Source organism: Arvicanthis niloticus, chromosome 5 (assembly GCF_011762505.2).
Source record: "Arvicanthis niloticus isolate mArvNil1 chromosome 5, mArvNil1.pat.X, whole genome shotgun sequence".
Lineage (NCBI taxonomy): Eukaryota > Metazoa > Chordata > Mammalia > Rodentia > Muridae > Arvicanthis > Arvicanthis niloticus.
In genome coordinates this window covers 45,559,606-45,575,131 of record NC_047662.1, presented here as the reverse complement: position 1 = coordinate 45,575,131, position 15,526 = coordinate 45,559,606, and the positions used below count along the sequence as shown (strand labels likewise).

Below are 15,526 nucleotides of genomic sequence, written 5' to 3'. Positions count from 1 at the left end.
GCGGGCTACCTCCCACGTGACCTTATAAGAACTGCATGGGGAATCTCAGGGTTCGAAGAGGTTAAAATTCCAGGAAATGTTTTCAGGGCCCAAAAGACCTGTGAAGCAGGGACAGGCCAGTTGGGAGGGCCTATTTATCCAAGTGACAACGAGTAGTATTTAATCCCCTGTGTGCACCTATGCTGGGCAAGCATAGAGGTGAGAACCCATGATTCATTTCTGTAACTTTAACTTTCAGGTTCCTTCATGGGTAATTGGCAGTGAGGAGGTCCAAAGGAGACCTTACTATATAAGGCCTTGATCCCGCCTCTTAGTTCTCTTACATGTGCTGTGGTTGTTTTGTTTGTTTGTTTGTTTGTTTGTTTTCTTTTGTTTTGTTTTTTTAATTTAAGGAAATGTCTGATAGTCTGTGGGCAAATCTGTGGGGGCATTTTCTCGATTAACGATTGATGTTGGATAGCCTAGATCCGTGCATTTGGTGGCAATACTGGGCAGGTGGACCTGGGATGTATGAAAAAACAGACTGAGCATTTGGAGACAAGCCAAGAAGCAAGAAAACTCCATGGTCTTTGTTTCTGTCCCTGCCTCTGACTTCCCTTCAGGATGGACTAGGATCAGGTTGATTAAACCAAATAAACCGGTTCCTCCCTAAGTCGCTTTTGGTTGCGGGTTTTTTTTTTTTTTTTTTTTTTTTTATCATGGCAATAGAAAGCAAACTAATACACACATGGAAGGGAAGAGGGATGATTCTTGGAACTCAATTTTCTGCCTGTTTACCAATGATTAACTATGGTAATCAATTGTGTCAAAGTTCAAGTCAACTGCATCCTTTGGGGATGTTTGGGAGACAGTGCCTTGTGTTTGAGTTAATGGTGACTGTAATATGAACTGGTTAGTCTATGGTAGAGCATGTGCTGCTGAGCTGTGGTCACAGGGAATGTGAGGGGACCACTATCTTCCCAAGATGTTCCCCTACCCTTTCTCTCCAACCCCAGCCCACTGTTTTACAGATAAGACCGATTTGGAGAAATACGTAATGGCAAAGAACTGCAATTGCTTTCTCTGTCCCACCCTCATGTGTCACATGCCACGCCTCCCTCTGAGCTTCACTACCTTCCCAGCTCTCCCAACCTCTGCCCTTTAAAGAGTTGCAGGTTGATTCGCTGACATGGTTTGACGAGTATAACTTGTGGTTTGATTTGAGATTTGATTCTTGCGTTGCTAAGCCTCCAGTAGTCACATTCCACCTTGCCTTTGCACATTGCACCTGTCTTCCCACAGCGTTGTGCTCTTTACCTCTGTCTCCAGGTTAGAATCAGGACCACAGTCTAGGTAGGACTAAAATGTGTAAATGCCCACATCACATCTGGTCACAAACTAGCTGGTGGTGCTTCTTTTCCTTTCTACTTTCCCTCCCTTCCTTCCTTCTCTCCCTCCTTCCTTCCTTCCCTCCTTTGAATGTTGTGTGTGTATATGTCCATATGTATGCAGAGGTCAGAGGAAGACATTGGGTCTCTCCCCTATCATTCTCTATCTTATTCCTTCAAAACTGGTCTCCTGGTCCTGGAGATCGTGCTCACTACAGGTGCTTGTGACCAGACCTAATGGGATTTTGTTTGGGGTTTTCTTTTAAACCTGGGTACTGAAGATCTGAACTTAGTCTTCCTGTTTGCACGTATGTACTTACATACTAAGTCATCTCCCAGGCCTATAAGAAGCATCTCTAGATGTTTTAAGGAAAGTGGCTGAATAGATTATACTCTTTCTAGAGTATGTCTGGTCTTTAAGTTGACTGAACAGGGAGGGATAGAAGGTTACCTCAGAGCTATCCTGAGCAACAGAAAGCTGTGAATGGGGATGTCAATCCTAGACACAAATAGTAGACTGATGGTGGTAAGTGATACCTGCCTTGGCTGTGTTCAGCCCTGGAGAACTAATCAGGGTTTCTATAACCTGGAAAGTGAGGGAAATGGTAGGTGAAGAGTCTGCTAGCCACTCAGGTATATTACCTATGGCTCTCAACAGTCTCCAGCAAACAACAGAAACAAATGTTGAATTTGCCTGAACCAATGTCTGCTAAACTTTACTTCCCAGCAAGGTCAGGGCTGGTCGCCCCATAAATAAGACACTATAGAGGTTGTGTCAATGCCCCAACACATATTTGGATTTTTTCTTAAAATTAAAGTTTTTGCAACACCTCCTTGCACGACATTAGCACATTTAGTATCTCATTTAATTCTTCCAGCTCCGAGGCATTTGATCAAGAGGAAATAGAGAATATCAGCTCTCTACAAAGAGTATGTGGTACCTGGCTGGCAATGTTTATCGTGTTCTGAACAGTTAAATTTACTTATGTTCTTATGTTTTGTTAACATATACTAATCATAATAATAATGGCTTTCACTGTGATTTTCATGTATATTAATAATGTATCTCCTTCCCCCCCCCCCCATCCCCACTGACCCCTTCAGCACAGCCCTGGGAGTCAGGCACCATTGTTATCTATTTTATAGAGAGGGTAGTATGTGTGCTGGTTACCTGGCTAAGAATTATAAAGAATCTGAACTCAGGTGGAAATCATATAGAAAGAATTCAATCTTGGGTAGTTAGGCTCTGGAGCCCTTCAAAGTTTCTATAAACCTGGGACTTGGACACAGTCCCATTTGACTTCAGACCTGGCAGCTCCTTGACTGAGAACAGAACATGAGTCTGTATAGCCAGCATGTGCCTGCACTCACTACTTTACCTACAGTAACTATCTAACCCTGGGCAGTTTGGGGAGGCTGTGGTATGTGGCTACCAGAGGTGCTCAGGTAAGGCTGCTTGCATGCAGCTACAGTTCTCCTCATTGTCCTAGGTTTGCAGTGTCACCTGAGTCCATCCCTGCTGTGCAAAGTCAAGGTTCCCGGCACTGGTGCCTGTTTGCTTTGCTGAGCTGTTTACCCTGTGGCAACAGAACTGAAAGCAACAAGAGTGAGCAGGCTTTTCATCCATCCTCAAACCACATTGGATCTCTTGCCACACAGAAAATATGAAGACAGGGGCTCAGGTTTGGAGGGCACTAGCAAAGTCATGTCTTCTCTGTTCTGCCCTGGGATGCCTCCATTTCCCTGGTTCCAGGTACGTGGTGGGTACAAATGATTCCCTGGACGATCGTGTGGCAGAAAGCAGAAAGCCATATAATGCTGACCAGCTCTGCCACATGCCTGTGGGCAGAGGAATGTCTCTTAAAGCAATTTGTATGTGTCTGGCAAAATAAGATCAACAATTCCTTCTGAACTCTTGTGGACCCAAGTGGCTGGCTTCAACAAAAATGCCTATTAAAGAACTGGCATGTTTTAATGTATTCTGTCGTGCTGAGAAGAATAGGATACAAGTTCTATAATTGAGTAAAGCTTGGTCTGACTCTTTATACAAAAGAAGGGTTATTATATATGAAAATGAGCCAGTTTCCATGAACAATCCTAACAAACGACACTGTCCTGCTCTCCCTGCTCAGCAGCTCAAGATATCTAGGGTGAGTCTCTCAAACTCTCACTTTCTCTCTTCCTTTCTTTTCCCTCCCCCCTCTCTCACAAATGTTTGTTCTCAAAGAGAGAAAAAAAAAGGGATGTATTTCATCAAAAGTTCTAATCACAGGAAGTGAAACAGCTAAAGAAAATAATCTTAATTTGGGCTCAACCTTGAGTTCCAAAGAAAGATGTGGCAGAGAGAGCCATCTGCAGACCTTCCTTGTGCTGGAGGAGCTCCCACCACGGGATGTGGAAGTGCTTGGGTCCCAGGGTGCTTATGAGCACTGCTGTGGAAAGAGAGAGAGAGGTACAGTTATTCTTTCTGCTCAAACTGCTCCCTGATAGTAACCTCTCATTTCTGTGAGCAGCACTGGTGTTCACGTGCCTCCTGTTCTGGCTGGACAACGCTGTTCAGCCTCTGTGGAGCACCTTCCCCGGGACCAGGATTCTGAGTCTTCACCACCTACCAGGCACCCTTGTATTCACCTTTAGAACTAGCATGACCCTTGACTTGGTGAGGAGACTGTGCTGCAGAAGCTTCCCATGCCTTTATTTCTGGGCACGGAGGACTCTGCAGTACCCAGTGAACTGTGCCCAGAGGGGAGGGTTCATACGTCCCTCCCAGAAGCAGCATGCCCCTGTACACAAGCCCCTTGATTGCCCCAGAGGATACAGAGCTGGACAAGCCCCGCGCTCCTGTTCTCAGGGAGTGGGGCCATGTGGGAGCAAATGCAGAGACTTGTACAAGTTGGTGCAGGGACAAATATCAGTCAAGGGAGAGAGTGGCCCATTTTCCTGAGCTGGGGCCCTGTCGAAGAATGAAGGGTGCACCAGGCAGAGATAACAGCACATTCGAAGGCATGGAGTTGTGAGAGAAAGAGATTCTGGCTTGTTCCCAGGGCTTCATTTCACTATCATTGAGTAGACAACAAGGTGGGAACTGTGAGGAGAAGGAAGAGAGTAGGAGTAAGTAGCTAGGGGATGCAAACCATATTCTTCAGGCATAGATCTGAAGGGGGGGAGGGGAGTGAAGCCATGGGACATGCGTTTTGGCAAGTTCCTTTTGAGGTAGGAGCAGGAGCTCTGACCGATGAGAAAAGTACAGGCTATGAAACTCACAGCTGTGTCATGTGAGGAAGGGTGGCCCCTCATTCCCACTCTGTAAAAGGACAAACTGATCCCCAGAGGGGAGAAGAGAATGGCTGGGGCTCAGTGATCCCCCTGCTCTTCTTGACTCCTGGTTGGATATTCTGATCTCCACCCATGATTTCTATGTACCAGTGCCGAACACAACATGCTTTTGTGTATCACACCCAAAAATCTAAGAAGGAAAGTATTCTGTTCTGGGGCAGAAAGTGCTGTAACCTCCTTCCCATCGTTTATTTCACTTGCTTGGGTCACACTGTCATATGCCCTATTGATCATTATTGATTGTCACTCTGTTCCAGGCATGGAATCTCATCCTCACAGTCCTTCGATCACTTACAGGTGCAGAGAGAAGGAAACTGAAGACTATGTGACTCTCAGGGCTACTCAATCAGTGTGTGTGTGTGGGGGTGGGGTGGGAGTGATAGTGCAGAACTCAAACATCCTTTCTGCCTTCTGTCTCTTATTAATACACCTCTCCCTCTCACCTGACTTGCTGGATACCTATGATGATTCTCTGGGACACATGTTTGCTACATTGTGATGTTGCTTTAAATTCCATGTCTGCCACAGCAAATGACAAAGAGAAATGGGAAACCTTTCCCCCAGAAACCACCTCCCTGCCAGCAAAGTGGAAGATGCTGTTTGCACAGGGATGCAGTTGCTAAACAAATTGTGTGTGACAGGAAAGTTGTTGTGTCAGGGTATTTCCAGAGGAAACCAAAATATATTAATGTGCCCCGTCCATATAAGCTGAGGACTGGAAATTTACTGCTGACCTAATCCTGCTGCGTGTGATGGATCCATCTTTATTTTGATCAGAGAAAAGAGAATAGGAGACCTGGACCCAGAGAGATGTGTCCTAAGGCTGCCAACAACATTCTGTGCACCTCAAAGAAAGGCATATCTGTGCCACCACTTCCTCAGAAGGGGCATATTTCCAGAGACTATACTAATGTTTTTTAAAAATACTAATGTTTTTTAAAAATTGCAAAATGTTAGAATATAAATATACCACAAAAGAATCAATGACATGCAAGAGATATTCCAGGAGAGAATATCCAGATGAAAGAAGAGAACTAGATATTGAATTGATGTGGATCTGGTTAATGTAGGTGGTCAGGAGCCAGGTGCAGAAGAGTACACAAGGTTTCAGCAAAGCATAGGGACTTGAAGCTGCACACTGCGCATGTGTGTGAAAGCGTTTACAGGACACTGGAGTGACACGCAGCATGCCTGTGATGGTTGTTGCCTCTGAAGAGGATGGCAAACAGACAACTTAAAGACCATACAAGTGTGGCAAGAGATTGATGGGGGTGGGAGGGTGGTGGAGGAAGGGAGAGGGTGGGGAGTGCTGGTCAGTATGGGTATGGGGCTCTGAGTGATTAACTTTCAGTACTTCTCGTGGCAGTTTTATGTTACGGAGGAATTGGGCTTTGCATTCATGTCTGTTAATTGCATGTTGGGCTTTCATTATGGAGCTTCCATACATGTTGGTAATATACTATGACCGGATGCACTGCCTCTATTACTCGTTCTTATCTACTCTCCCCATATGGAGGCACCTCCGCAGATGCTAAGCCAGCGGGTTTGTTTCTGTAGAAATTCCTCGGGGTAGACGGTGCACATAGCTGCATGAAAGACGCCTCAGTTGGACCTGTCGTCTGTGCAGCACCACGCCGTTCTCAAATTCAAGATGTGACTTGACACTAGCCTTTCTTTCAGATTTGCATTTTGCAGCACTAATGAACCACGCTTCCCCAATGTAATTTACAAACATATTATTTGTTCAGCTGATTATTCTATTATATGGCCACCTCCATAATGAAAATTGGGTGTAAAAATGAGAGATCTGGTGGTTATAACTACTCCTTCCTTGCAAGTTCCTTCTGTAAGCCGTCATCTTGTCCATTAATGGACTCTCAATTCTTCGAGAGGATAATAATTGTGACTCTTAATAGCGACTGTGCACATTACTTATCCACATGGTCTCTACTGTGGTCCCGAATTGGGTTGATACTTGGGGAAAAAAAAAAAACACAAAAAACAGTGTAACTGCTTTGTAGTTGAAATAGGAAGAGGATGCCCCACAGAGCTGTCAAATACACACTTAGGAGAAGCCAAATCACAGACAGTATTGTTTTGTCAAACCCAAGCAAATTAGTAGAGAGGAGCCCATCCATCGGAGGGCTCCTGCTGGTGTGTAGCATCCTGCCTCAGTAACCACTTTCAAGTACCCACCTGTGGTTTCCAGTAGAGTCTTTGACCTTTTGTTAAAGATCCAACTTTACTAGGCAATTGATTTTTGCCAGTCTCTGGGGCAGTCATGGAAATGGCGCTCACAGTAGTTAATATTGTGCTCCCTTTAGGACTGTTGCCAAGTGAGAATGTGTTGTTAATGACCTTGTTTGGCATGACATCCTGTGTGCTTGACAGGTGGAAGCTTTGTGATGTTTCCCCTAATGACTTAATCTTAGAAACGGGGATGAAGCAAGTGTCTTGCAGACACGTAAAGCAACAGTGGTGGGAGGTGACTGGAGTGGATGCAGGTTGGATCTGCTTCCAGACATTATGGGGCAAGAGACAGAGCCCATGTATGCTCAGGATCAGACTGATCTCACGCTTAGATCCTGGGGCCACTGTGTCCTGGTTTCACTACAGCAAGCATGTTGTGTCTCTCTGAGTCACTTCAGTGTCTGTCCAGCTGACAACGTCCCATGGTTATCTTCTCATCTGTGGGATGTGAGGAAAGCAGAAGATAACAGCTTGCACAATGCTTACGTCTGACATCCTAGGCCCTCGACAAATCTTCATTCCTTTCTTCTTCTCACCTCTTTTATAGCTTAAAAAAGGAAGTACAAGCTACAAGGGATCTTATAGTGATGTACACACTCATAGGAAGAGATCAAAAAGAATCACAGTCCACCTGTCATGTTCTAGGCAGAGAAACTGAGGCTCATACAGGTGAAATAATGAACCCGTTCATTCACTTGGCCAGCTGTGTGCCAGGGACTTAGCAAATAGCCTGCCTTACATTTTAGACATTTCTCTTCCCATGTTGCTTGTCTGTTCTGAAGGTGTGACTCCTCTGCCCTCTACCCCCATTTCCAAGCTTCATTCATCTCCACAGATCCTTCACGCCCTGCCTGGCTCAACCTGATACCGCCCCTCCCCCACTCTGCATCACTGATGCCCCCTAAATCACTTTTCCTTGGTCTGGTGATTTGAAGGAGACTGACCTATATAGGTTTGGATGTTTGATCACTTGGCCCCAGTTGGTAGTGATGTCTGGGTAGTCTTAGGAGGCGTGGCACTGATGGAGTATGTATATCACTGGGGCCCAGTTTTGAGGTTTTAAAGCCTCGAGCTATCTTCAGTTCACTTTTTTTCTGCTTCCTGCCATGGTTCAAGCTCTCAGCTTTCACCTCCAGCTGCCTCATATCTGCTGCTTGCTGCCACACTTCCCTACCATAATGGTCTCTTAGTCCTCCCGAAATGTAAGACAGATAAAACCTCCGGTAAGTCACCTTGGCCATGGTGTTTTATCACAGGATAGAAAAGAAACTGATACATCTGGCCTGCTTCTCTCAAAAGAGGCCAGTCATTTCCCTCCTCAGTGTGCCCCAGCCAGCTCTGTGTCTCTAGCACAGGCGTTCCTTCCCGATTTCAGACCCAGACCCAGGTGAGAATTGTGTCTTGACTGAGTTTTTTTTTTCTTCTTCTTCTTTTTTTGTCTTGATGTTTCATTGTAGCAATAGAAACCTCAATTAAGACACTGCCAACTGTTGTTAACTGTCAGAAGTCATTAATAATACAACCATTGTGGTTACAGCTGCTGACAGATAGCTTATTTGTGACCAAACATTGGTACTGATAGAATGCCTTTAGTCCAATAGTTTAAACGTGAATGTCAATTATCAAGCATGTAGATGGTTTTTAAATTTATCTTTTCTCTTTCCTTTCAAACATCTGCTGAAACTGTAAGTCTAAATTAGTAATAGTTTCAGAGAGCCTAAGCAACTAATAAACGGCTACATTTTAAAAGGAGTGCACTCGTATACACATAAAAAAAAGAAAAAGCAAGTAAACAAACCCGTCAAACTTTTTAAATAAAACATTCAGAGTGTTATGTGGAGCAGTGAGACAAATTGAGGATTTCATCTGTCAGGCAGGTGCAATTTTACACTTCTTTCTTTTTTAATATTTTAAATAATCTTCACAGTCCAATCACTGTCCCCCTCCTTTTCTGTCCTCCAACAATTCCCCATCCCATTCCTCCTCCCCCTCTCCAAGAGGATGTCCCCATGCCCCCATAGACCCCCCACACCCTGACAAGCCTCCCCACTCCCTGAGGCCTCAAGTTTCTCGAGGGTTAGGTGCATCGTCTCCCACTGAGACCAGACCAGGCAGTCCTCAGCTGTATATGTGTCAGGGGCCTGGAACCAGCTTATGTATGCCGCCTGGTTGGTGTATCAGTGTCCAAGAGATCTCAGGGGTCCAGGTTCACTGAGATTGCTGGTCTTCCCATGGGGTCACCCTCTTGCTCCTCAACCTCTTCTAGCCTTTCCCAATTCAACCACAGGGTTCCCTGACTTCAGATCATTCGTTGGGTGCAAGTATCTGCCTCCGTCTCAGTCAGCTGCTTGTTGGGCCTCTTGGCGGGCAGCCACGCTAGGCTCCCATCTGTGGCTCTGGCTGTAGCCGACCTCTTGGGAGGCCTTCAGATTGTGGGGTCTTATGAAGAACAGACATGCTGACGGTCTGCCCAGGCAGAAGGCGCAGGCAGGAAAGGCCTGACTAAGTTTATATAGACATCCCATGGACACCTAGAGCTTAACCTGCTTCCACCATCTTCCCCGACATCTCTGTTGCCCACGATCTCTGTCCTCCTGCGCCCCACCCCCTTGGCATTCAAGGATACAACATCAACCAAAACTCCTTCCTCTCTTGCCCTTCCAGGCCATCCGCTTGCCAGGCACTTCCTATCACTTCCATGAAAACACACTCACCCATTCCTCTCCCCTGCCCCTGCTGTAGTTCAGATTCACCTCGTGCCCCAGCCTCTCTCCCTCTCCCCAGCCTCCAGACTTAATCAACTCACACCTAACCTCTACACATCCTCAAGCTCAGCCCCGCCCATTGGAGCTCCGTGCATTAAAATATTGCCTACTGGGCAAAGTTCCCTAGAGTTAAGATGCAAGACACGTTTCTCTTTTAAGTAGACTGTGTGCCAAACCCCCTGAAACCTAGTATCCTAAGTATCAATTGTTCTTGACAAGTGTTTCATAGACTTTTAATATAAAAAGGCACCATCTAGTCCAAACCCCTCCATTTCCAGAGGATAAAAAGAGGCCCAGAGAGATAGGGAGTGAGTTGCTGTGGTTGGATTTCCTGCATATCCAAAGGGTTTGTTAAAGGCTCACCTATTGACTATCATTTATAAGCCAGAAACAGCTACATAAAGGAATGCATCTCAGCCACTGTGTAGAAGAGAAAAGGGAAGCTCATACAGACTGGAAATCAGAGTCCACAAGCTGCTGAGACATTGTCTTCTAACTGGAGTTACCACAGGAGTCCTAATGTCAGGCACTTCCTGAGGGCTCAGTACATATTGTTAGATGAATTAACTAGTACTAAAATGATAAACGACTTCCTTGTGCTCCTGATCTGATCTACATTAATTTGATGGGTGACAGGGAATGAATGTAATTCATTTAGGATACTCAACTCTCCTCTTATGGTGATTTTCAGAGGTGAGAAGCCAGATTTCTTTGAGACAAATGCAGTCAATGGGAGCCTTGTTAAGAGCAGACCAGTACGGAGTGTAGATGTCACCCCAGAGCCTATCGACTGTGAGCTATCCACCTGGTCCTCCTGGACTGCATGTGACCCCTGTCAGAAGAAAAGGGTAAGCTACCAGACTTTGGGTGAGCAGGGATGGGAGGTAGTGAAGACTAGTGGTCAACAAGCCTGGCAGAGGTGGTGGTCCCTGGCCATAGTCTGCCCTTTAAAATGTAGGCTGTTGGATGTCTTAGCAGCTTTCTACCTCTGACCTGCTCTTTCTATTCATCTTACACAGTATAGCCAGGGAAGGAACCACAAATCTACATCTGCCCACTCTTTCCCCACATGAGCCCTCAAGACCAAGGGCAGACTTCTCTGTCACCTAACCTCACCTCGTATATAGGATACATCAGCTTTATACACTGTATTATACACTGTTGTATTCTTCCAACCACATCACCCCCTCTCCGTCTCAGTCTGCACTGTTTTCTCAGCCAGCAAGGATGTTTCCCACCACCTTCACTTTCTAACATGACTCAGAACTTGAAACTCTGCTCAGTACAACCTCTTCCGTGAAGCCTTCCCTGACTGCTCACCAGTCCCAGCTCCAGTTAGACTAAGCAACTTTTGCGAGCTTCTCTAGATACCCTCTTCCGTATATCAAGCATATATCATACTGTGATTTTTATCACTTACGACCCTAAACAGAAAACTTGTAAAGACATTCAATTCAGAATTAAGTGCACATACACGTAAGAGGTGTTTAAGTCTCTTACAATTGAGCTCACTCATTCTGCTTTCTGACATCTTTGCAAAGAAAAGAACATCTTTGTCACATACTCTATTAGATAGGTAAATGGAGACGTAGGGAAGTAAGTAGCTTCTTGGAGCCTTCTAGTAGTATATACAAGCCTTAGCTCAGGCCACAGGGTCCTTACTGACTTTTCTGCCTGTAGAACTAACTAGTTTCCATGTTGTTTATCCTTCAGCTTCCTTGTGTTGGGAGGGCTGACCCAGGATCCCAGCTCTAAACAAAGCAAATGTGCCAGAAGACATACACACACACACACAGAGAGAGAGAGAGAGAGAGAGAGAGAGAGAGAGAGAGAGAGAGAGAGGCTGAGAGAGAGAGAGAGACTGAGAGACTGAGACTGAGGGACAGAGACCGGGAGAGACAAAGCGAGAGAGAGAACAGCTGTCATTCCCTTGGCTCCGTGGGAACCCAGACCTATCATGGCAAAGACTCTGAAGAGGCTGAAGAAGTTGGCCCAGGACAATTACTCAGTTACTTGGATCAATGGGGAGAGCCAAGCACTTTCATTCTGTTCTCAGAGTAGGCTTTCTTGCTGAAGTTATCAACATTGATCCAATTATCTGGATAATTGCCTCATCTGCACCATAAACCAGAAGGACTAAGCATGAACCAACCAGAGCTGCTCACTGCAACTCACTGTAGACTTTCTCAGCTGGCATCGGCCCTGTCTGTAGGATCCATGCCTAGGACTCAGTGAAACCTCTCAAGCAAAACCATGTGTATTTCCTTCAATCTTTCCATCCTCCTCAAACCCACTTAGCCTGGGGCTAGTCTTCTGGGAGTCTCTCTCTCTCTCTCTCTCTCTCTCTCTCTCTCTCTCTCTCTCTCTCTCTCTGTGTGTGTGTGTGTGTGTGTGTGTGTGTGTCTGTGTGTGTGTGCCTTTATTTTTATCTTTTCATTGACTTACAGTATTTGCTTATTTATCGATTATAGTTTTATAATTTAATACATATATACACTGGGTAATGATCAAGCCAGGGCAGTTAGGTTTTCCATCATGCAGACATAATTGTTATCTTGTACTGACATGTAGAGAAGCATCAACACAACCCCTGCTAGGTACTTTGAACTGTACAATTATTGTGGGCTTATATCATCTGCAATATAGAGCAATAGAATTCCCCACACAGAGTGTTTTGATAATCAATACCTGCCTGGGCCCCTTGTCCTTCTTAGTCTCTAGCAGCCTCCGGTCTATTCTCCACTACTGGGATGAACTATTTCTGCTTCTACAAATGAGTGAGAACCTCTGATTGGCTTTTTCTTTCAAGCTTATTTCCTTAACACAATGTCCTGCGATCCCATCCATGTTGCCCCAAATAACTGGGTCATCCTTTTACGGATGATCAGTATTCTATTGTCAATCATACCATTTAAGTCCATTCATGTCTTGATGAAGATGTTTGTTGATTCTTATTTTGGCTATGGTGACTCTTGTAACTCTATCTGTTATAAAATGTCATCATTTCCTTTGGATCTATACTCAGTATTTAGACTGCTGGTTCATATGGTAAATCTATTTCCAGGATTTTGAATTTTTTATTTTTCCTTCCTTCTTCCTTCTCATCCTCTTCCTGCTTTTGTGGAGCCTAAAGTACTGCTTTCCGTAATCCATAATGGTTATGTTAACTCACACTCCTATCTGCAGAGTCTAAGACCTTCCTCTTCTCCGCATTTCTGCCATTTGAATATTATCACTTAAACATATTTGTAGAGACCACTTGCCTATTTTAAACTCAGATTGTTAGAAAATTTTTTCTGCTCATTGAATTTTCTTATATATCCAGGGGATTAGCCTCTTGACAAGTAAATAATGTGCAGATATTTTCCTTATTCTTCAGTTTGTTCTTAACACTGTTGACCAGTTCCTTGGTTATACAGAAACCTCCTAATATGATCTGATCCCGTTTGCCTAGTTTGGCTTTTATTGCCTCTACTTTCTAAAATCGTGTTTTCTATATGGTCAGGTCTTGAAGTGTTTCCCCTATGGTTCAGTCTAATAGCTAACTCATTTCAAGTTTTTCTTTTCCTGTCTTCCTGTCTTCCTGTCTTCCTTTCTTCCTGTCTTCCTGTCTTCCTTTCTTCCTTTCTTCCTTTCTTCCTTTCTTCCTTTCTTCCTTCTTTCCTTCCTTCCTTCCTTCCTTCCTTCCTTTCTTCCTTCCTTCCTTCCTTCCTTCCTTCCTTTTTTCCTTCCTTCCTCCCTCCCTCCCTCCCTCCCTCCCTCCCTTTCTTTCTTTCTTCCTTCCTTTCCTTCCTTCTTTCTTTTTTTCCTTGAGGGGAGCAAGAAATTGTTTCTCTCTGCATAGCCCTGGCTGTCCTGGACCTCACTCTGTAAACCAGGCTGGTCTCCAATCAAAGCTCTGCCTGCCTCTATTTCCTGAGTGACTGGATTAAAGGTGTGTGCGGCAAGTGGTCTTTTTATATAAAGGCCTGTCTAGCTTCAGTCTCCTACGCATTTATGTGTATATAGTGTTCATTTATTTGTGTTCTCTCTCTCTCTCTCTCTCTCTCTCTCTCTCTCTCTCTCTCTCTCTCTGTGTGTGTGTGTGTGCGTGTGCGCGTGCATTAGTGTGTGGTGTTCAAATGTACTTGTATGTGCATGCACCCAGGAGGAGGTCAGTCATTCATCATGTGCCACCTTTTTGAGATAGGGTCATCTGAAATCACCAAGTGAGGTAGACAAGAGGGTTGTACCTCTTTCTGCCTCCCTAGTCTTGGCACTACATTCACACACCATCGCACTTGGCTTTTTAAAAAGTGGGTTTCAGGGATCGATCTCAGGTCCTTATGCTTGCAAGAAGAGCATGTTACTTCCCATGTGACCCCCTTTGTTTACCCAGTTCCCAGCACCACTTCTTTTTAAGAAATGATCCATTCCAAGTACATGTTCTTGGTGCCTTAGAACAATCTTCTGGCCACAAGTACATGGATTCACCCTGGATTTTTTTCTCTGTTCCATTGGTCTGTGTGCATGTGTTCATGTTTACCCTATTTTTTTGTGATCACACTAGCTCTATAGCACGTCTGGAAGTCTTGGGTTGTGATGCCTCCTTGCCTTGCTTTTCTTGCTAAGGATTGTCTCACTCTTCTGGGTGTTTTGTGGTTCTATATGGATTTTGTGATCTTCACCCCCCCCACCACTAGTTCTATAAACCCTCATACCTTGATAGGGATTGCATCAAGTCTCAGATTACCTTGGATAGTGTAGACATTTTAACATTGCTTCTTCTAACTGGTAAAAATAAAATATCTCCTGTCTTCTTAAGTTATCATTACGATGAGCCTCTCCCTTCGTACATTAAACTTATTTCTGCCTGTCTTATTATTCTGAGGATGATGTAACTAAAGTGATTTTAAAGCTCTTTTTTAACCTGTCTGTTGGAAGTTTACAAAATGCTACTGGACTTTGTATATCTTGCAACCTTACTGTATTTATCAACTCTAGTCGTGTTTTGATCGAGTGTTTAGAGGTTTTACATACAAGATCATATTATTGACAAACAGAATTCTTTTACCTTTTCCCCTTTCAATTTATCTGCATTTTATTTCTGTCTTCTGCCTGATTACTCTGCCGTATACTTCCAGTTCTGTGTTGAATAGGCATGCTACTTTGTCCCAGACTTTTTGAATACATACCTTCAGCCTTTCCCCATTTAACATGCCATCTTCTGTCGGTTTGTCATTCATTGTATGGAGGTATGTTTCTTCCATACTTAATTTGTTGATAGTTTCCTTTACTTTTGGTTTGTTTGTTCCTCAATGTCTTATTTGCAGGCTTCTGTCTACCTTCTAGGAAGAATGTGTCTCTAAGGACAAGAAGCACAGGTGATGGCTGTCTATATTCCTTTCTGCATTTCCAGAGCCACAGTACAGATGTCACATATGGAGTAACTGTGCCTTTTGTCAATCTGAAGAGGGGCCACTCTACTCATTTGCCACACTTTGTGTATCCAAAATTTGACTGCTTAAAGTTAGAAAACCATCCAAATGCAATCACTCTTTTCTATTACCCACCCCCTCACCCAGCCTGGGGTCCCTGGCTGCATGCCCTACTCTGAATCTCTCCACTTCTCCACAATTTTCCTCATATACTCCTCTCCATCCATGACAAAGTCATCTCTAGTTTCTGGGATAAGAAGATGCATCCTCCACTCTCTCAGTTTAACTCAAAACCTTCCTCTGTCCAGGCTGTCCTTCTTCTGTCCTCCACATCTGCCTGATATTCCTCCCCAATGTTCAGGTCTCAGCCTTGATGTTCTTACTAGAAGCC

General features: G+C 44.5%; 1 protein-coding gene and 1 long non-coding RNA gene across 7 annotated transcripts in view; one reads left to right on the top strand and one right to left on the bottom strand.

Annotated features, from left to right (window-relative positions):
* LOC143442395 (uncharacterized) overlaps positions 1-4,248 on the bottom strand; it is a 50,517-nt gene extending 46,269 nt beyond the window's left edge. The window contains exons 1-2 of one of the 5 annotated variants that reach the window (XR_013110554.1): positions 3,898-4,248; positions 3,683-3,799 (exon numbers count right to left, since the gene is read on the bottom strand). This is a non-coding gene — a long non-coding RNA (uncharacterized LOC143442395). The remainder of the gene's footprint in view (positions 1-3,682; positions 3,800-3,897) is intronic. The other 4 variants (XR_013110553.1, XR_013110552.1, XR_013110555.1 and 1 more) reach the window with 4 other exon arrangements.
* C8b (complement C8 beta chain) overlaps positions 2,858-15,526 on the top strand; it is a 39,538-nt gene continuing 26,869 nt past the window's right edge. The window contains exons 1-2 of one of the 2 annotated variants that reach the window (XM_034503227.2): positions 2,858-3,120; positions 10,410-10,566. In XM_034503227.2, coding sequence (XP_034359118.1) covers positions 3,032-3,120; positions 10,410-10,566 — 246 coding nt within the window. In that variant the 5' untranslated portion in view covers positions 2,858-3,031. The remainder of the gene's footprint in view (positions 3,121-10,409; positions 10,567-15,526) is intronic. The other variant, XM_076934557.1, reaches the window with a different exon arrangement.